A 22,865-nucleotide genomic window follows, 5' to 3' on the forward strand; every position below is an offset into this window, starting at 1 on the left:
AAAATAGAACGATTCTGGGTTAGGAGACAAACTTGTCCTGCATGGGATCGAGTCAGGGACACCAATATTCCACTAGAGGGAGATGTTGAGCCTACAGCCCGGTGATAAAGGGAGGGAGAGGGGAGATAATAATAAGAGAGACAAATACATGGAGAGTAAGAGTGCAGTGGGAATGACGGCTTGCATTAAGCTTCATAGTTGTTGTACTTGTCTGCTACTCCGGGGGTATCACCCCTGTCATGCAATATTTATCCGAGCACCTGGGAGTGCTGATCATCTCAACAAAACGCTGACTAATTCATGAAACCAAGCTATTCAGCCCTAATAATCTTTATGTTGAGGAGACGAAGGCTTGAAGCCATAATTCACTAATTTACCATTGCTTTAATTGCTGCTACCAAGTGTGCATCTCAAATGGCAACCTACCCTCTATATAGTACACTGCTTTAAACCAGAGCCTTACGAGTCCTGGTCAAAAGCAGTGCACTAAATAGGGAATAGCGTGCAACCCAAATGGCAACCTATGTCGGTTCCAATTTACGAATGAAAATATTTTATATGAAAATAAAAGAACACCAGGGAGGATCTATACAATTATACGTTTATATTGAGAGATAACAAATGACACATTTATGCACCTGTACACATACTAATATATACCCACTCACTGTACTGTACGTACCATTGGATAAAATCATCTGCTAAATGTCATAGACCAGAGCTGCCCAACCCTCTTCCTGGAGATCTACTGTCCTGTGGGTTTTCAGTCCAACCCTCTTCCTGGAGATCTACCATCCTGTGGGTTCAGTCCAACCCTCTTCCTGGAGATCTACCATCCTGTGGGTTTTCAGTCCAACCCTCTTCCTGGAGATCTACCATCCTGTGGGTTTTCAGTCCAACCCTCTTCCTGGAGATCTACGGTCCTGTGGGTTTTCAGTCCAACCCTCTTCCTGGAGATCTCTGAAAACCTACAGGACAGTAGATCTCCAGGAAGCGGGTTGGGCTGAAAACCTACAGGACAGTAGATCTCCAGGAAGAGGGTTGGGCTGAAAACCTACAGGACAGTAGATCTCCAGGAAGCGGGTTGGGCTGAAAACCTACAGGACAGTAGATCTCCAGGAAGCGGGTTGGGCAGCCCTGGTGTAGACCATGTAAAGTGGTGTACCTTGCGGATGCCCTCCTTGGACTCGTCCACGTTGTTTTCGGCCCCTCCGGTGCGGTTGATCATGCGCCACATCTGGGAGTACATGGGGTCCCTCTCAAAGGGGTTCATGGCCTTACTGCGCACCTGCTCATACACAGCCGAGTCCAACACCGTCCCGTACGGCAACTCTGTCTGCTTGGAAAGGTCTTGGAGAGACCTATAGAGAGAGACAGAAGGGGGGGGGGGGTTATGGGAAATGTAGTTCACCATGTACACATACATACATTAGAACATGGGGTTGACGTGGAACTACACTTGAAGTTTAAAAAATCAGACTCCACACCCACACACCTACCGAGGCACACACACAGAGTCAGTGCCGAGATCATAACTTGAAGCTAATTAAGGGTAAGCCAGCGAACCAACTGTTAAGAAGCTCCCTGTAGTTCCACTAAAAGGGGTATAATGGAGGGATGTCATAAAAGCTCTAGTCAGTAGAGTCATACCATCTCCACCTCAAGGGAAATGAAGGTATTTTAATTACAATGCTACAGTCTTCAAACACTCACCATTTACAACTGTAATAAAAAAACATGACTGGGACTAATGACTGTTTGTTTGTCAAATTGCTTTAACAGAAGCCACCGATGTAATTAGGAGAACAACAAGTGTATCACTGTCACTACTATTAAACGTCTGTTGTTACCATCACTACTATTAAACGTCTGTTGTTACCATCACTACTATTAAACGTCTGTTGTTACCATCACTACTATTAAACGTCTGTTGTTACCATCACTACTATTAAACGTCTGTTGTTACCATCACTACTATTAAACGTCTGTTGTTACCATCACCACTATTAAACGTCTGTTGTTACCATCACCACTATTAAACGTCTGTTGTTACCATCACTACTATAAAGCTTCTGTTGTTACCATCACTACTATTAAACGTCTGTTGTTACCATCACCACTATTAAACGTCTCTTAAACGTCTCTTCTGTTGTTACATCACTACTAAGACGCTTCTGTTGTTACCATCACTACTATGACTCTTCTGTTGTTACCATCACTACTAAGAATCTTCTGTTGTTACCATCACTACTAAGACTCTTCTGTTGTTACCATCACTACTATGACTCTTCTGTTGTTACCATCACTACTAAGACTTTTCTGTTACCATCACTACTAAGACTTTTCTGTTGTTACATCACTACTAAGACTCTTCTGTTGTTACCATCACTACTATGACTCTTCTGTTGTTACCATCACTACTAAAACTCTTCTGTTGTTACCATCACTACTATGACTCTTCTGTTGTTACCATCACTGCTAAGACTCTTTTGTTGTTACATCACTACTAAGACTCTTCTGTTGTTACCATCACTACTAAGACTCTTCTGTTGTTACATCACTACTATAACACTTCTGTTGTTACCATCACTACTAAGACTCTTCTGTTTTTACCATCACTACTAAGACTCTTCTGTTGTTACATCACTACTATAACACTTCTGTTGTTACCATCACTACTATGACTCTTCTGTTGTTACCATCACTACTAAAACTCTTCTGTTGTAACATCACTACTAAGACTCTTCTGTTGTTACCATCACTACTATGACTCTTCTGTTGTTACCATCACTACTAAGACTCTTTTGTTGTTACATCACTACTAAGACTCTTCTGTTGTTACCATCACTACTAAGACTCTTCTGTTGTTACATCACTACTATAACACTTCTGTTGTTACCATCACTACTATGACTCTTCTGTTGTTACCATCACTACTAAAACTCTTCTGTTGTTACCATCACTACTAAGACTCTTCTGTTGTTACCATCACTACTAAGACTCTTCTGTTGTTACATCACTACTATAACACTTCTGTTGTTACCATCACTACTATGACTCTTCTGTTGTTACCATCACTACTAAAACTCTTCTGTTGTAACATCACTACTAAGACTCTTCTGTTGTTACCATCACTACTAAGACTCTTCTGTTGTTACATCACTACTATAACACTTCTGTTGTTACCATCACTACTATGACTCTTCTGTTGTTACCATCACTACTAAAACTCTTCTGTTGTTACCATCACTACTAAGACTCTTCTGTTGTTACCATCACTACTAAGACTCTTCTGTTGTTACATCACTACTAAGACTCTTCTGTTGTTACCATCACTACTATGACTATTCTGTTGTTACCATCACCACTAAAACGCTTCTGTTGTTACATCACTACTAAGACTCTTCTGTTGTTACCATCACTACTATGACTCTTCTGTTGTTACCATCACTACTATGACTCTTCTGTTGTTACCATCACTACTAAGACTCTTCTGTTGTTACCATCACTACTAAGACTCTTCTGTTGTTACATCACTACTATAACACTTCTGTTGCTACCATCACTACTATGACCCTTCTGTTGTTACCATCACTACTAAAACTCTTCTGTTGTAACATCACTACTAAGACTCTTCTGTTGTTACATCACTACTATAACACTTCTGTTGCTACCATCCCTAAAACGTCTGTTGTTTCCATCACTACTATTACTCTTCAATCATTATTAAGGCTGTCAAGAATTTTACGCTGCAAAAAGTGAAATCTAAACAAACCTAAATATCTTAATTGAGTGATAATTCACTTTAAATGTGGGTTTTTGTTTCTTATAACCAAGTTAAATTCTTTAACATCATTGGCAGATGTGCTTATTTTAACCAAAAAAAAGGCTTAATACAAGTTATTTATATTTTTGGGAGATATTTTACCTTAAGAGGATTACTATTGAATACTGTTACATAAGCATACTCCCCCCCTTTCACTCCCTCAATCCATCCCCCCACTCTCTCCAGCTACTCTCAAACCCCTTTGAAGGTTTTAATGATCTTTGCCGCCAAATGTTTAAGGGGAGATTCTCCTTAGGTAATGTGTAGCTACATGGAGGTTGAGTGTGATGGTGGGGTGGGTGCGGGAGTGGCAGACCACGGTCCCAAATGGCCCCCTGCTTGTTATGTAGTGCACTACGATTGACCATAGGGCTCTCGTCAAGTAGTGTGTTAGATAGGGAATAGGTGCAGTTTGGGACAAAGCTTATCAGTCTGGCGTCTAAACCTGAACATCTATTAAGGCATCCCTCTTCAGCTCCTCTGCCATCTTGGCCTGTGTTTTTGTTTGTCCCACTACCAATTACCTTTAGCCGAGCTGTTCATTGAACAAGGAAATGGACTTAACATCACTTGATTGTTGCCTTTGTGACTGTCTTTAGAGATCATTTGTACAGGAAGCTAACACATTTTCTAGGGATGGAACTAGATTCAGCCACGGGGCGATTTTTGTCTGAGCGAACGGTCAGGCGGAAAATTATTCTTATTATTTTTACACTGCACAACCACAACTAAGCTCAAAATGAGATTGGATTTGAAAATAACAATACTTTTATACCTTGATTACATTGAGACACAATGACATACACAATGACATACACAATGACATACACAATGACATACACAATGACATAGAGTGAGCTCCAAAGGTATTTTTTGATGTTTTGGCTCTGGGTTTGAAATGATACAATACATATGAGGTTAAAGTGCAGAATGCCAGCTTTAATTTGAGAGCATTTTCATCCATATCGTGAACCGTTTGGATATTATAGCACTTTTTGTACATAGTCCCCCTATATTGGGACAATTTAACTTATGTGTATTAAAGTAGTGGAAAGTGTTTGGTCTCATATTTATTGCACACAATGGGGCGGCAGGTAGCCTGGCGAGTAGGAGCATTGGGCCAGTAACCAAAAGGTTGCTGGATTGAATCCCCAAGCTGACAAAGTTAAAACCTGTCATTCTGCCCCTGAGCAAGGCAGTTAACCCACTGTTCCCCTGAGCAAGGCAGTTAACCCACTGTTCCCCGTGCACAGATGATGTGGATGTCGCCTAAGGTAGCACCTCCCTGATTCAGAGGGGTTGGGTCAAATGTGGAAGACACATTTCAGTTGATGGCGTTAAGTTGTACAACTAACTAGGTATCTCCCTTTCCGATGACTACATCAAGATTGTGACTCTACACACTTGTTGGATGCATTTGCTGTTTGTTTTGGTTGTTTCAGATTATTTTGTGCCCTATAGAAATGAATGGTAAATAATATATTTTGTCATTTTATAGTGACTTTTATTGTAAATAAGAATATAATTTGTTTCTTAACACTTCTTCATTAATGTGAATGCTACCATGATAACAGATAATCATGAATAAATTGTGATTAATCATCAGTGAGAAAGTTACAGACACACACACATATCATACCGTCAAAAAATACTAACCACCCCTGTTATTGTAATGGTGAGAGGTTAAAATGTCTTGGGGGTATGATATTTTTGTGTCTGTAACTTTCTCACTCATCATTATTCATGATTCATTCAGGACTATCTGTAATCATGGTAGCAGTGTCCGACAATCCATCAAACAGGCAAAGCGTCAATACAGGACAAGATGGAATCCTACTACACTGGCTCTGATGCTTGTCGGCTGTGGCAGGGCTGGCAAATGATCACGAATTATATAGGGAAACCCAGCCGCAAACTGCCCAGGGACGCAAGCCTACAAGACAAGCTAAATGCCTTCTATGCTCGAGGCAAGCAACACTGAACCATGCATGACAGTAACAGCTGTTCAGGATGACTGTGTGATCATGCTCTCCATAGCCGATTTGAGTAAGACCTTTAAACAGGTTAACATTCAGACGGATTACGAGGACACATACTGAGAGCAATGCGCTGACCAGCTGGCAAGTGTCTTCACCGACATTTTCAACCTCGGCCTGACCCCGCCTGTAATACGTACATGTTTCAAGCAGACCACCATAGTCCCTGTGCCCAAGAATGCCAAGGTAACCTGTCTAAATGACTATCGCCCCGTAGCACTCACGGTTGTAGACATGACATGCTTTGAAAGGCTGGTCATGGCTCACATCAACACCATTACCCAGACACCCTGGACCCACTCCAATACACATATCTCCTTAACAGATTCACAGATGGCGCAATCTCTATTGCACTCCAGACTGCCCTTTTACACATGGATAAGAAGAACACCTATATGAGAATGCTGTTCATTGACTACAGCTCAGCATTCAACACAATAGTACCTTCCAAGCTCATCACTAAGCTAAGGACCCTGTAACTGAACACTTCCCTCTGAAACTGGTTCCTGGACATCCTGATGAGCCACCCCCAGGTGTGCATGCTTAGTCCCCTGTAGACCCAAGGATGTACTTCCTGTAGACCCAAGGATGTACTTCCTGTAGACCCAAGGATGTGCTTCCTGTAGACCCAAGGATGTGCTTCCTGTAGACCCAAGGATGTACTTCCTGTAGACCCAAGGATGTACTTCCTGTAGACCCAAGGATGTGCTTCCTGTAGACCCAAGGATGTACTTCCTGTAGACCCAAGGATGTACTTCCTGTAGACCCAAGGATGTGCGGCTGCGCAGGACTCTAACACCATCATTAAGTTTGCCCGACGACACAACAGTGGTAGACGATGAAACAGCCTATGCGGAGGTCAGAGACCTAACAGTGTGGTGCCAGAATAACAACCTCTCAGTCAATGTCCGCAAGAAAAACGAACGGATCGTAGACTACAGGAAATGGTGGGCCAAGCACACCCCCACTCACATTGACAGGGCTGTAGTGGAGTAGGTCAGAGCTTCAAGTTCCTTGGTGTCCAAATCAGTAAGGATCTAGCATGGTCCACACACACCAACACAGTTATTTCCCCTCAGGAGGCTGAAAAGATTTGGCATAGGCCCTCAGATCCTCAAAAATGTCTACAGCTGCACCATTGAGAGCATCTTGACTGGCTGCATCACCGCTTGGTATGGCAACTGCTCGGCACCCGACCGGAAGGAGCTACAGAGGGTAGTGCGTACAGCCCAGTACATCACTGGGGCCGAGCTCCCTGCCATCCAGGAACTCTATACCAGGCGGTGTTAGAGGAAAGCCCCAAAAATTGTCAAAGACTCCAGCACCCTAGTCATAGACTGTTCACTCTGTTACCGCACCCACAGCAAGTGGTAATGATGAACCAAGTCTGGAACAAACAGGGAACAGCTTCTACCCCCAAGACGTAAGACTGCTAAATAGTTTGTTAAATAGTTAACCAAATAGCTACCCGGACTATCTGCATTGACCTCTTTTTGCACTAACTTTTTTGATTCATCACATACGCTGCTGCTACTGTTTACTATCTGTCACTTTATTCCTAGTTATTTGCACATATCTACCTCATTTACCTCGTACCCCTGCACATCGACTCAGAACGGGTACCCTGTGTATATATACGGTGCCTTCAGAAAGTATTTACACCCCTTGAATTTTTCCACGTTTTGTTGTGTTACAGCCTGGATTTAAAATGAATTAAATGTAGAAAAAAACATTCACTGACCTACACACAATACCCCATAATGTCAAAGTGGAATGACACTAATCATACTTTATTATTAAAAATGAAAAGCTGAAATGTCGAGTCAAGTATTCAACCCCTTTGTTATGTCAAAGCCTAAATAAGTTCAGGAGTAAAACTGTGCTGAACAAGTCACATGATAAGTTGCATGGAATCTGTATGCAATAATAGTGTACCCCACACATGCAATTATCTGTAAGATCCCTGTCGAGCAGTGAATTTTAAACACAGACTCAACGACAAAGACCAGGAGGTTTTCCAATGCCTCGCAAAGAAAGGGCACATATTGGTAGATGGGTAAAAAAAAGTACACATTGAATATCTCTTTGAGCATGGTGAAGTTATTAATTACACTTTGGATGGTGTATCAACACACCCAGTCACTACAAAGATACAAGCGTCCTTCCTAACTCAGTTGCCGGAGAGGAAGGAAACCGCTCAGGTATTTTATTGCCGTCTATAGTAAAGCAGAAAATATGACATCTGTGGTATGAGATTGGGTTGACGGAGAGAGAGAGAGACAGAGAGTGCTATGTCCTCTAAATAACTTTTTCCCTCAGTCCATCCTCATACTCATCCTTCTGCTACATCTCATCTCGCTCATCTCATCTCTTTTATTCTCTCTCTTTTTCTTTTTTTCTGGACCAAATCCACAGTCCTCCATCTCACCTCTTTTATCAATCCGCCCACAGTGTCTACCAAGTCCTATCTATCTACTGTTCACACGTTCTGTTCCGACACTGCTCTGCTGCTTCAGCTCCACTCTCCTCCTACAGGATTCACAAACAAAAACAATCGTCCACAAAACTCAGTTTTGAACAATCATTTGTTATTTCATATCCAGATTGATCTCAGAGTAGGGCTGTTACGGTGACTGTATTACTGCCACACTGGCAAGTCATGACCGCAGTCAAATTCCATGTGACCATTTAGTCATGGTAACGAGGCTTCTCCAAGCTCTACATGCTACTGATGGTCATTAGTAGCCTACCTTCTCAACTTTCCTCATATTAAGCACATTGCTTTGCTTTACAACAGGAGCATAGCCTACCTGGTTGGCAAGGTGCATTATAATGGTCCATTCTAAATCAAAACTAATTTCACACATACAGTATTATTTAGTATATGTAAAGACAAGATTATATTAAGAATAGTCTAATGGGTGACAATATTAGCCTATCACTTGTGAATGATGCCCAAGGTGTACAGTAGGACAAGATTATATTAAGAATAGTCTAATGGGTGACAATATTAGCCTATCACTTGTGAATGATGTACAGTAGGACAAGAAACAGCGCATGCCTGCCCGCATGTAGCCCAGCCCATAGGCCTATATGTTTAGATAAGGTTTGTATCACAACTAAAGTGGCCAAATAACATATAAAAATTAAGCATATTAATCCGCTTTACAATCGGTGTAGAGAATACATTTGGGGAAGATAGTTGTCACCATAACAATGCACCTTTATAATAAAGCATTGCATGCATTACAGGCGGCAGGGTAGCCTAGTGGTTAGAGTGTAGAGGTGGCAGGGTAGCTTAGTGGTTAGAGCGTAGAGGTGGCAGGGTAGCCTAGTGGTTAGAGCGTAGAGGTGGCAGGGTAGCCTAGTGGTTAGAGTGTAGAGGAGCAGGGTGGCCTAGTGGTTAGAGCGTTGGACTAGTAACCGAAAGGTTGCAAGTTCAAAACCCTGAGCTGACAAGGTACAAATCTGTCATTCTGCCCCTGAACAGGCAGTTAACCCACTGTTCCTAGGCTGTCATTGAAAATTAGAATTTGTTCTTAATTAACTGACTTGCCTAGTAAAAAAAGATATTAAAAAATTATTTGCGGTCACTTTTGAGAACAGTCTTTTCCCACTAATTGATTGCATTTTGGAACATTCACGCTTTTAGCATTGTTGCGCTTATAATGTGAAGAAATAGCCTAATAGCAGTGGTGTAAATTACATCAGTAAAAGTACTTTAAAGTACTACTTAAGTAGTTTTTTAGCCCATCTGTACTTTACTATTTCTATTTTTGACAACTTTTACTTCACTATATTCCTGAAGAAAATAATGTACTTTTTACTCCAGAAATTTTCCCTGACACCAAAAGCATTACATTTTGAATGCTTAGCAGGACAGGGAAATGGTCCAATTCACACACTTATCAAGAGAACATCCCTGGCCCTCCCTACTGCCTCTGTTCTGGCGGACTCACTAAACCCAAATGCTTTGATGTTTGAGTGTTGAAGTGTGCCCCTGACTATCCGTAAATTTATAAAACAAGAACAATTGTACCATCTGATTTGCTTAATATAAGGAATTTTAAATTATTTATACTTTTACTTTTGAGCAATTACATTTACTTTTGATAATTAAATATATTTAAATCCAAATACTTTTACTCAAGTAGTATTTTACTGGGTGACTTTCACTTTTACTTGAGTAATTAAGGTATCTTTACTTTTACTCAAGTATGACAATTGGGTCCATTTTCCATCACTGCCTAATAGTTTATCAACATTTTAAGCTAAACTTTCTGATCTGTTGCATCAGCCTCATTGCTATTAAAAGTTTTTGTTTTATGCTAGTGGTTGTATTAATTTGGGATCTATCGAATCCCACAACTGTTCAGCATATATTTGGAATATTTATTTCTTGCACAGAAGACGAAGTTGACCAATAGAATATGTCAACTTTTGTACTATGGCGGATAATAGATTGACATAGGCTACTGCTATTTGCTGTTCGTTACTCATCGTGTTGGCTGACAAAAAGTAAACGTGGCCAGTTCCTCTAACATCTTCAATATGCGCCTTGTCTCTGATGTTTCTGTCTTCACTTGTAGCCTACTTAGCTGCGAGAAGGACACGATCAAGTGATGGGCATTGGCTAATAAGTATTGAGATATCTGAGAGAGCCATGTATGTGAGTGTGAGGTGCTTCGGAGCAAGGCAGTTGGGAGAAGGGAATTACAATGATTATAATCAGCCTAAGGGCACAAATGCCACTTTGACTGAAAAAGTCATGGATTTCTTAGGGGGCATTATGGCCACACAAGGGGGAGGCTGACGAGAAATTCGAGGCCTGGTGAGAATATTATCAAGTGCTTGTATAATTGTGAATGAGAGACTGATGAAGTGTGTGCAGCCTGCGCAAAAAAAAACAAATCATGCCTTCATCATTGGAGTCATATCATGCACCCTTAGAATTGATTAAAAATCTAAACATATAGCCCAACGTTTGTATCACAACTAAAGTTGCATAAATAACTCTAAATTAAGAATATAGTTAACCTCTCAACACAGAATAGCTGCATGTGCGCACTTCCTTGGAAATCATTTGTAGAAAATATTCTTTCTATTATATTTATCTATGTTCAATTGTATTCTTCATACAATATAATAATACAAAATAATGCCACGGAATTATGAGCAAATCTTGTCCACTAAATGAACTGGTGTAGACCACAACCATATCATGGCATAGCCAGATCAGGACCTAAGATAAGGACAACTCAAGACTATGGTCTTCTGAAATAGACTACATCATGTATATTTCGACCCGTCTAAAATAAATCATGGATTTCCTGTGATGGTGTAGGGCTATATTAAATGGATTTATTATACTTTTTAAAATGTGGATGTTCCAAAGGTCCTCCTCAGTGTTTATTTTAATTAATGGGCAATTACCATGAGACCGGCAGTTATTTGATTGATAATCACCGACAAAATTTCATGACGGCCACAGCCCTGCCTCAGAGTATTATTACTTAAATATATGTATATTTCTTCTTGTCACTGTGCCAAGCCATTCAGCTTCATTGACTCAATGATCTATACTATAGATGGCATAGAGCAAATAGCTATTAAGACAATCTATATGGCTCCTTCCTATAGAGCCCTTATCTGTAGATAGAGATAGATTGAAATGTGAATGAGGACTAAAGAGGGTAGAGATGCGAGAGCTCCACTTCCCAAACTCGGTGAAATGGTAATCAAACTTTTATCAGATCACAGACCATCTAATTAAAAAATCACAGTCCCCCCCCCCCTCCCCTCAAAGCACATTACATAAATCGTGCAAGGTTTCCTGACTGAGGCAGCACATCCCTCCTCTTTAAAACAACAGGCCCCTGGGTGTGGAATTTAGGCTCTAATTATTCCAGTAATGACCCCAGAAGAGTCTACACATTAAAGATAATACATTGAAATTTATGGAAATCCTAATTAGCTGCATAGAAGTAGAACGGAGCAATCTGAGAAGGACTCATTAATGACATCTCATGCAAGTAGAAAAATAAAAGGGGGGTCTCTCTAACTCTCTCTCTCTCTCTCTCTAACTCTCTCCCTCTCTCTCTCTCTCCCCCCTCTCTCTCCCCCCTCTCTCTCTCTCTCTCTCTCTCTGTACGTGTGTGAGATCGAGCAGCGAGATGAGATTTTCTTGCAAAGCACAATTAACTATATCACTGCTAGGCATTCTGGAATCTGATTAGCCCAACGAGCGGTGGGGATTTACGCGTCATGACGACGAGACGGCAGAAAGAAAGAAGGCTTACTAAATGCATATTAAAGACATGCGTGGGAGGTTGAGGAGTGTTACTAACTGTTGACTCACACACACTCCCCCAGGTCAACTCTAGTCTTCTTTTAGTGTTGCACAGTGCACAAAGTTTAGTCTTCCTAAATCACCATAGAGTCCTCCATGGAGTCCTCGTAAAACATTTATCTGCCACCGGTGACGTCACCTGCAGGATGATAGATCTGATTTGTGCCACACACAATAAAAAAAACGTAGGACCTCACTGGCCCCTGGAGGGGGGATGACAGACGCTCTCTCTTTCCAAAAACAGCAGGCTGCCCGGTTTATACAGAGAGAAGAGTGGGATGATGACATTGAATCAATCTGGAAAACGGATTGGATTTGCATTTTTCGTTGATTTTACGTGGAATTCAACCAATCAAAACCAAACCTTGAACTGATGTCTGTGTCCAGTGGGACGGCTGCAGGGATTCAACTGCAGTGTGAGGTCCTGAGCGGTGTGTGTGTGTTGAGTGTGTGTTGAATGTGTGTTGAGTGTGTGTGTTGAGTGTGTGTGTTGAGTGTGTGTGTGTGTGTGTGTGTGTGTGTGTGTGTGTGTGTGTGTGTGTGTGTGTGTGTGTGTGTGTGTGTGTGTGTGTGTGTGTGTGTGTGTGTGTGTGTGTGCATGTGTGTGTAAAGGTACATCTATTGTATGTGTGCATGTCTTGTGCATCAGTGTGTGTCTGTGCTCTGGAAACCAGCACAGGTCTGACAGATTGATAGTAAGCCAGAGAACACACGCACGCACACGCACACACACACACACGCACACGCACACACACACACAGGTGCTGAGTTTAATTTCAATTTCACAAACATGTAATATGTCCTATACCCACAAATGTATCCAACATAACAGATCCTGAATGGAAATGTATACAACATAACAGATCCTGAATAGAAATGTATCCAACATAACAGATCCTGAATGGAAATGTATCCAACATAACAGATCCTGAATGGAAATGTATCCAACATAACAGATCCTGAATGGAAATGTATCCAACATAACAGATCCTGAATGGAAATGTATCCAACATAACAGATCCTGAATGGAAATGTATCCAACATCAAGGTCTGTAACATAATGAGCATGTGGGTTGAAGAAACCACATTAACCAATAGTCTGGTCCCAATTAAATGTTGAAACAAATATCGTCCCTTCTTATTTTAACAACCCTGGCCTGTAAAACATTTCTGGTACTGTGTGACAGTTTTCACTCAATGATGAAGACAGAAGTGGTGTGGGAAGAGGATGAAGTTGCCCTTAAATGCTGATCTGGGGTCAGTTTAGAATTTCAACCCGGAGTAGTGGTGTGGTACTTACTGGATAGAGTTCTCGATGCGGGTGATGGTGAGGAAGGCAGCCAGGTTGGCCGTGTAGGAGGAGATGACGATTAGAGCAAAGAGCCACCATACCCCCATCATCATCCTCGTGGCCAGGGTGGTATACGGAACTTCACCACCTGAAAATAAGACCAGGACAACAGAGACAAGAGGTTAATGTCAGCCAAATGTCGGGTGTGGTTGTGCATAATTAACGTTTTCCACAAGGGAAGATATTTCACTTTTCACACACAAGACAACATACATTCAAGTCAGGCTTTCCAGTGCGCGTGGACTGGACACAATATTTCCAACTCTGTTTTCTTCCATTCTTCACATTTTCATAAGGAGTCAGATGTGTGCTGTATGTAGAGTGAGTATGTCCTCAGCCAGGCAGCTCAAACAAGGCTAAAGCACATCTGTTTTGTTCTCTGCATTGATGCAAAACCTTTCCTTGGCGCTGGAGGGGAGGGAAAGGGGAGTCTCTGCCTAGAAAAGACAGCCCCGGCTCCATGATGGATCTGTAAAACTGAAGCCTCGCCTTTATTGAAGCCTGTTCAAAATTAGCCTCATTTATCCTTGTAGCTCGCAGATCATTGTGCTCGCATGTGGAATAAGTGCCAGGCATTTCAATCCCTTCAGCAAAGACTTCATCAAATATTTGACACCCACTCTATCCAGTGCCGTCCTCTGGGTTTATCTGTCTTATGAAGGAAATGTTCAGTTGACATGAGCTCATATTGCCCGAAGGCTGTGTGTGTTCTGTTTAAATGTTGTTGCTATTGTAGAGTAGTTTAAATATTCTTAAATGTACCCCGATTTTCATTTTCATAGTTCATTTGCTTGAGTTTCTTAGAATATTCTTTATTCATAAGATGAAGTTGGGGAGGAGAACAAACCCCTCTTTAATTTATTTAAAATAGAAGTGAAACATCATGGTGAAGTTATTTAGTAATGTAAAAACAAACAAAAACAGTACTTGCAAAAAATACCTTTGACAAATGTACATTCTCTTCTGACTCATAATACCCCTGTCTATGTTAACTTTATGTACTCGTCTGTATATTTCAGTTATTGTATTGTGTATTATTGTTCAATGAACAATAATAGTTGAAATGTTCTTCTGTGCTTTGACTGTATGTTTGGTTTTCCTACAACACAAGTGATTGTTTTGTACTTAGAAAGGAGAAGGCCCACAAAGTGAAGTTCCTTATCATGTCTCTCACTTGATAAAAGACATGCTTTGGGTTTTTCCAATCGGGTGTTCTTGACTAAAATATTCTGACCCTGAAGTAGGCCCAGTGATGCTGAAACATCGGTAATTTACCCAATAAATGACTGGGAGTTTATATATGGAGTGTGCGACTCTCTATATTTTTATAGTTTATAGTTTACCTCCACACACAAAAAAATTATTGGTGTGCGCCAGCTCATGTTTTTTACTTTACAAAAAGTCCCCTGAACAATATGTCCCCTGAACATCATGCTCCCAGTCCCCCGAATATCACACTCCCATAGTCCCTGGAAGATCACGCTCCCATAGTCCCTGGAAGATCACGCTCCCATAGTCCCCTGAAGATCATGCTCCCATAGTCCCCTAAAGATCATGCTCCCATAGTCCCCTGAAGATCATGCTCCCATAGTCCCCTGAAGATCATTCTCCCATAGTCCCCTGAAGATCATGCTCCCATAGTCCCCTGAAGATCATGCTCCCATAGTCCCCTGAAGATCATGCTCCCATAGTCCCCTGAATATCACAATCCCATAGTCCCCTGAAAATCCTGCTCCCATAGTCCCCTGAAGATCATGCTCCCATAGTCCCCTGAAGTTCATGCTCCCATAGTCCCCTGAAGATCACGCTCCCATAGTCTCCGGAAGATCATGCAACCATTGTCTCCTGAAGATCACGCTCCCATAATCTCCTGAAGATCTTGCTCCCATAGTCCCCTGAAGATCATGCTCCCATAGTCCCCTGAAGATCATGCTCCCATAGTCCCCTGAAGATCACACTCCCATAGTCTCCGGAAGATATATCATGCTCCCATAATCTCCTGAAGATCTTGCTCCCATAGTCCCCTGAAGATCATGCTCCCATAGTCCCCTGAAGATCATGCTCCCATAGTCCCCTGAAGATCATGCTCCCATAGTCCCCTGAAGATCATGCTCCCATAGTCCCCTGAAGATCATGCTCCCATAGTCCCCTGAAGATCATGCTCCCATAGTCCCCTGAAGATCATGCAACCATTGTCTCCGGAATATCATGCTCCCATAGTCCCCTGAAGATCATGCAACCATTGTCTCCTGAAGATCTTGCTTCCATAGTCTCCTGAATATCATGCTCCCATAATCTCCTGAAGATCTTGCTCCCATAGTACCCTGAAGATCTTGCTCCATTGTCTTCTGAATGCTATTCATATCCTCTTGTTTCCATTTTGGTGGGACACAATATGATACATTCAATGGAACCCGTCCATCATTTCTGACATACACTAAAGGAATCATGAACCATATCTAGACAGTAACGTATACAGTCATAAATCACAGAAGTCCCCTCCAGTAGGGGCTGTCACATTAGGAAAAAGGGATGTGGATCAATCTGCTAGAGACGGCTTTTTAGAGCTTTTGAGTATGAAAGCATTTGTTACCTAGACAAAGCCGTAACACTGGATGCCCATTCATTCAAAACCAGCTGGTCTTGTTCCTTGGGGTTGGATGGATAATACCAGCGATTGGCATGCTGCTCACCTTTTTGCATAACAATGTCCATGTGTGACGTAATAGTGTTCGAAATAAAACCAATTCCGGATTGCTATGTTGAGATTGTCTCAAGTCTGTTTAGCTAGCTAATCAGCAAGCTAGCATACCATTTGTTATGGCTAGGCGATTTGTAAACAGTGTGTGTTACTATAGCTACAGCCACTATAGCCAGACTGATGGGGTTCAAATGGAACAGCAAAAAGTTCACTGTTCCACGTAGGGAATCGATGTGAATGCAATCCATTTGGATCATAACGGTCTCACGTGAAAGCCCCTTATGTTCACATGGCAAAAGAGTGCAGATATGCTTGTCCATTACATTAGCTTGAATAAAACCCAGACGGACAGCTCATCCTCGGCTGGGTGGGGATTATAACAGCGAGGGAGACTATTTGGTGGATTCTCAGTGTGAGCGAGAAAATAGATAACTTCAGGGGAGAGCTAAGGCCTGCCAGGGAGAGAGAGATTGCAATAGCAGGAGGACGCAGTCATAGGATGTTGATCTTTTCGAAAATGAGCCAGAGTGTAATGAAACTTTTATCGGGGAGTCCTGCGTCTCGGTTCAAAGCCACCCTGCTATGAACAGAAAATGAGCTGCTCCATTTTCACCAGGTTCTCCTTGTCTGCCTTTGATTTCCAGCCAGGCTAGAGCCAATGCTACTCCTCCCAGGTCTCTCTCTCTCTTTCTCGCTCTCCATGCATATACATGCACATAGATTCAAACAATTCATTCTGTAAACAGTATACATCTGTATAGAGAAAGAGAGAAATAATGAGAACACGTGGGGTGATTTGTTAAACTCAGCTCCAACCTAAAACACAGTGGAGGCGGCGATCAAAGTCATGCTCCTCATGCTTCAACATGTTTGCCCAGGCAACACCATTACCCTTCCTGCTTTTACCTCGTTGTACACAGAGCTAGCTTGGAAAATATTTTCCCAAAGTGAGTCCAAGGAGAATGGCTGTTTTATGACGGTCACAATGCCAGTCAAGGAGTTCACATCGCACTAAAAAGCATCCTTTAAGGTCAGCCGCATGGTCCTGCCAGTGCAGACAGGACACTCATCCCAAAGTGGATTTCCAATCGAAGGGGAAAAGCCATGAAACACTGTGAAGAGCCTTTCATGGCTGTTTGAATGCTTGTAAATATATCTAAAGGTGAATGGGGAGGCCATTCTGCTCCTAACTCTGAATGGAGACACCATTCTGCTCCTCACTCTGAATGGAGAAGCCATTCTGCTCCTAACTCTGAATGGAGAAGCCATTCTGCTCCTAACTCTGAATGGAGAAGCCATTCTGCTCCTAACTCTGAATGGAGAAGCCATTATGCTCCTAACTCTGAATGGAGGTGCCATTCTGCTCCTAACTCTGACTGGAGATGCCATTCTGCTCCTTCAGGCCTGGAACACCACAACACTACATTAGTAGTCATAGTGTTCAGGACTGGAACACCACAACACTACATTAGTAGTCATGTTGTTCAGGACTGGAACACCACAACACTACATTAGTAGTCATAGTGTTCTGGACTGGAACACCACAACACTACATTAGTAGTCATAGTGTTCAGGACTGGAACACCACAACACTACATTAGTAGTCATAGTGTTCAGGACTGGAACACCACAACACTACATTAGTAGTCATAGTGTTCAGGCCTGGAACACCACAACACTACATTAGTAGTCATAGTGTTCAGGACTGGAACACCACAACACTACATTATTAGTCATAGTGTTCAGGCCTGGAACACCACAACACTACATTAGTAGTCATAGTGTTCAGGACTGGAACACCACAACACTACTTCATTAGTCATGTTGTTCAGGACTGGAACACCACAACACTACATTAGTAGTCATAGTGTTCAGGACTGGAACACCACAACACTACATTAGTAGTCATAGTGTTCAGGACTGGAACACCACAACACTACATTAGTAGTCATAGTGTTCAGGCCTGGAACACCACAACACTACTTCATTAGTCATGTTGTTCAGGACTGGAACACCACAACACTACATTAGTAGTCATAGTGTTCAGGACTGGAACACCACAACACTACATTAGTAGTCATAGTGTTCTGGACTGGAACACCACAACACTACATTAGTAGTCATAGTGTTCTGGACTGGAACACCACAACACTACATTAGTAGTCATAGTGTTCTGGACTGGAACACCACAACACTACATTAGTAGTCATAGTGTTCTGGACTGGAACACCACAACACTACATTAGTAGTCATAGTGTTCAGGCCTGGAACACCACTGCGCCATCCCAGGTGAACTGTATGGAGATACAAGGTAGGTATTGTGGTAGATCAGACCTCATAACTTTTTTCAGAAGCATTTGTTAACATGATATCGCTTCCTGTAATGTAACATTTATGAGTGTGATTGTCATTCAGTATAATTGCTAAAACAATCAGGAGGCTAAGGTAAAGGAGGATGTTAATAGTTTCCATTACTACATGTCTGCTAAAGTACTTGTGTTCCCCTAGGGTTGCAAAACTACCAGTAATTTATCAAAGTTACCAGAATCTTCTATCATTTTGGTAATTAATAGGTATTCTATGGCAATCTGTGGTAACTCTGGTAGTTTATACTTGAATAACTTTTACAAAATGTATTCATATATAGTATCTGTGTCTATATTGTATATGAGTTTCTAGTGGATAGAGCATATGGTTCAAGAGAAGATCAATGAAGAAAGCATCTAATCAATGTCATTACTTTCAATTAACTTTGCATCTCTTCCAATTATTTACTGTTTTTCACAACTGCCAGCAGTTTGGTTCCAAAACTGTAGTAAAATAAATATACAACTCTGACATAATAAATAAATAAATAAAAGTGTGTACAAAAATTCAGTATTTTTCATGAAACCCTCATATTAAACACATTGGTATTCACTAAGTTGATGGTTTATATTTAAGATGACGTTTACAGCTTTGTCATTCTATTTGTCACGTTCTGACCTTTATTTCCTTTGTTTTGTCATTATTTAGTATGGTGAGTTGGGGTGGGCAGTCTATGTTAGTTTTTCTATGATTTGGGTATTTCTATGTCATTAGTGTCATTAGTTGTCTCTGATTGAGAATCATACTTAGGTCGCCTGGGTTTCACTGTGTGTTTGTGGGTGATTGTTCCTGTCTCTGTGTTTGTTGCACCAGATAGGGCTGTTTCGGTTTTCCACGTTTGTTGTTTAGTATTATGTTCATGTTTAGTTGTCTTATTAAAAACATGAATAGTAACCACGCTGCATTTTGGTCCTCCTCTCCTTCAACTCAAGAAAACAGTTACACTATTTTTTATTTAAAGATTATGAGTTGTTTATTTTATATATTTTAAGTGATAAGGCCACACAGAGGGCCAAATATAATTACAGACGTGTGATAATATGAAGTGAGATAATTACAGACGTGTGATAATATGAAGTGAGATAATTACAGATGTGTGATAATATGAAGTGAGATAATTACAGACATGTGATAATATGAAGTGAGATAATTACAGATGTGTGATAATATGAAGTGAGATAATTACAGACGTGTGATAATATGAAGTAACCCAAAATGACCACTACATGTAATTTTATAAAATCCCCCCCAAAACTTGAAAGTTACCAAAATTCTGGAAGTTTACTGGTAGACTTCTAACGTTTCCAGTAATATACCCTCCCTTTGCAACTCTATCTGCACTTGACATCTGCCATGGAAATAATGATTCTTATACAATTCCTCTGCTTCTCAAGTATATGTGACAACTACATCAGCACTACCTTCACAGGTGCTGTTACTGTATATACAAGCTTTCTTTACGGTTTTATGTTTAACAGAAAGGTTAGCCTCATAAAGAGAAAACACACTATTAGGTTTTATGCAAGTCAAAAAAAGAATGACCTCTCACTGTGCTATTTACCTTAGTTCTTCTTTGAGTGAAATGAGCAGGAACATAGCATAATGGAACATTAATAAAATATACAAGCACTGGTTGCTTTGACACAGGAAATATCTTCCCTCTCCAATTCTGACACTCAGCAGTTAAAGTCAACTTCAAAAAAATGCTTTAATGCTACTGGTGCAGAACATTCAACGGTTTATAGTAGTTACCTTGTAAAGCTTTAAATCTCAGAGGCGCCTGGAGAGCCTGAGATTGTAGTTCCTGATGAGTGCTGTTAGGTTTATTTATTTATTTCCTTTCTTTTCAAGAGTGCCCTGGTGATAAATAACTTAAGGAAAACATGCCGGCCTAGCTGGGGACTTCCTCTGCGTCTCACCTTTATTTTCCTGGCACCAAGCCAAACCGGCGGGTTCCGTGTGATTGCAATTTATTCAACCCATCAAGTATCCCATTATGAGGCTAGCTGCCAAATAACGGCATCAATTTGCATACAGTTTACGCTTGAAGCCCGGTTCTCGCTCTCAAAGTGCTATCTCACCACGCAGCCACCCTGGACATTTCAACTGTGGCAAATCATATAAATAAAGAACTAAAGGATAAAGGACGAGTCAGAGGTGATCTCGTCAGTTGCAGCTGCCAGGACGGAAGCACAAGGGTTTCCTGGCACAAGAATCGAGCCGATAACGTCGGGACGCGTCCCACAGTCGCCAAAGGGAGCTATCGAATCTGTATAATCTGCAGTGGAAGCAGCACCTCATTCTGAGCCAGGATTACCTCTTTTCCATGGCGCTAACTTATTGTCAAGTGGGTTTATGCTGGTGGTGGTGTGTCGGCCTGTGTGTGTCTAAGACTGAGTACTATAATAGGTATTACATGTATTACCAAGGACCGACAAAAAAAAGCTATATTTCATTATTATACTACTGAACATGCTGTAGTACTTGTTCACATTATGATAATGTCCGGCGGTTTCACCTTTGATGCAAACAAATAGCTATCGCTCTCATCGCGGTTGGGCCTGGCTGCATCATTGTAAATTGTTAGGAGGGGATGAACGTTGTGGAATTAGCCTGTTTGAATGTTGTGGCAGCCATTCATATGTGAGGTAATCTATTCCTCGATAAATGTGTCACAGCATCGCTAGGCCCCAAGAGTTACTACTGTCATCAGATTCCCCGACCTCAGGAAGTAATGTGCAGAGGAAAGGAAATGAATGTTGTTTTCTAATATATGCTTGTTCAATTCACACCACATCGAGACGGCAAGGTGCTTTCTTGTCTCATTCACTAAGAAACCATTTTAGCACCCTGTAAAGCAAATTCCTTTTTTTTAAAGATAACCTGCCTCCTCAGAGATGGTATCAGGGGCAAATCAATTTGAAAGCCATCAAATGACTTCCTGGCACTGCTCTGTGATACAGGTCATGTCTAAACACTGACATTCGGAAATTATTCAAACCCCTTGACTTTTTCCACATTTTGTTACGTTACAGCCTTATTCTAAAATAGATTCAATTGTTTTTCCCCCCTCATGAATCTACACATAATATCCTATAATGACAAAGCATAGACAGGTGTTAAGACATTTTTGCAAATTGAAAAAAAAACAACCTGGAATATCACATTTACATAAGTATTCCTACCCTTTACTCAGTACTTTGTTGAAGCCCTTTTGGCAGCGATTACAGCCTCTCGTCGTCTTTGGTATAACGCTGCAATCTTTGCTTCTTCCAGACAAGACGCCTTGGCATTCAGGCCAAAGAGATGAATCTTGGTTTCATCAGACCAGATAATCTTGTTTCTCATGATCTGAGAGTCCTTTAGGTGTCTTTTGGCAAACTCCAAGCAGGCTGTCATGTGCCTTTTACTGGTCACTCTACCATAAAGGCCTGATTGGTGGAGTGCTACAGAGATGGTTGTCCTTCTGGAAAGTTCTCCCATTTTCTACAGAGGAACTCTGGAGCTCTGTCAGAGTGACCATCAGGTTCCGGGTGGCCAGCTCTAGGAAGAGTCTTGGTGGTTCCAAACTTCTTCCATTTAAGAATGATGGAAGCATTGTGTTCTTGGGGACCTTTAATGCTGCGTTAATGTTTTGGTACCCTTCCCAGATCTGTTCCTCGACACATCCTGTCTCGGAGCTCTATGGACAATTCCTTCGACCTCCTGGCTTGGGGTTTGCTTTGGCATGCACTGTCAACTGTGGGACCTTATATAGAAAGTTGTATGCCTTTCCAAATCATGTCCAATCTATTGAATTTACCACAGGTGGACTCCAATCAAGTTGTAGAAACATCTCAAGGATGATCAATGGAAACAGGACTCACCTGAGCTCAATTTCGAGTCTTATAGCATATATACTGAGGTAAATACGTTTTTAAATTTTTTTATTTAAAAAACAAACTTTGCATTTTTTAATCGAGAACCCTGTTTTTGCTTTGACATTATCAGTGTAGTGTGTGCAAATTGATGAGGGATTTTAAAAAAAATCCATTTTCGAATGTAACGTAACAAAATTTGGAAAAAGGGAAGGGGTCTGAATACTTTCTGAATGCAAACATATTAATAATCCCCCTTGACGTTTTTCCTATTTTGCTGCATTACAACCTGTAATTTAAATGGATATGTATTTGTATTTCATGCAATGGACATACACAAAATAGTCAAAATTGGAGAAGTGAAAAAAAACAAAACAA

General features: G+C 41.2%; 1 protein-coding gene across 2 annotated transcripts in view; it reads right to left on the minus strand.

Annotated features, from left to right (window-relative positions):
- The window catches only part of LOC135515654 (glutamate receptor ionotropic, delta-2), a 667,356-nt gene that overhangs the window by 82,878 nt on the left and 561,613 nt on the right, over positions 1 to 22,865 (minus strand). For both annotated transcript variants that reach the window (XR_010451847.1, XM_064939353.1), the window contains exons 12-13: positions 13,512 to 13,650; positions 1,166 to 1,361 (exon numbers count right to left, since the gene is read on the minus strand). Coding sequence is in view for 1 of the 2 variants with exons in the window: in XM_064939353.1 (XP_064795425.1) it covers positions 1,166 to 1,361; positions 13,512 to 13,650 (335 nt within the window). In the remaining variant the exon portion in view is untranslated. The remainder of the gene's footprint in view (positions 1 to 1,165; positions 1,362 to 13,511; positions 13,651 to 22,865) is intronic.

Source organism: Oncorhynchus masou, chromosome 1 (assembly GCF_036934945.1).
Source record: "Oncorhynchus masou masou isolate Uvic2021 chromosome 1, UVic_Omas_1.1, whole genome shotgun sequence".
Taxonomy (NCBI): domain Eukaryota; kingdom Metazoa; phylum Chordata; class Actinopteri; order Salmoniformes; family Salmonidae; genus Oncorhynchus; species Oncorhynchus masou.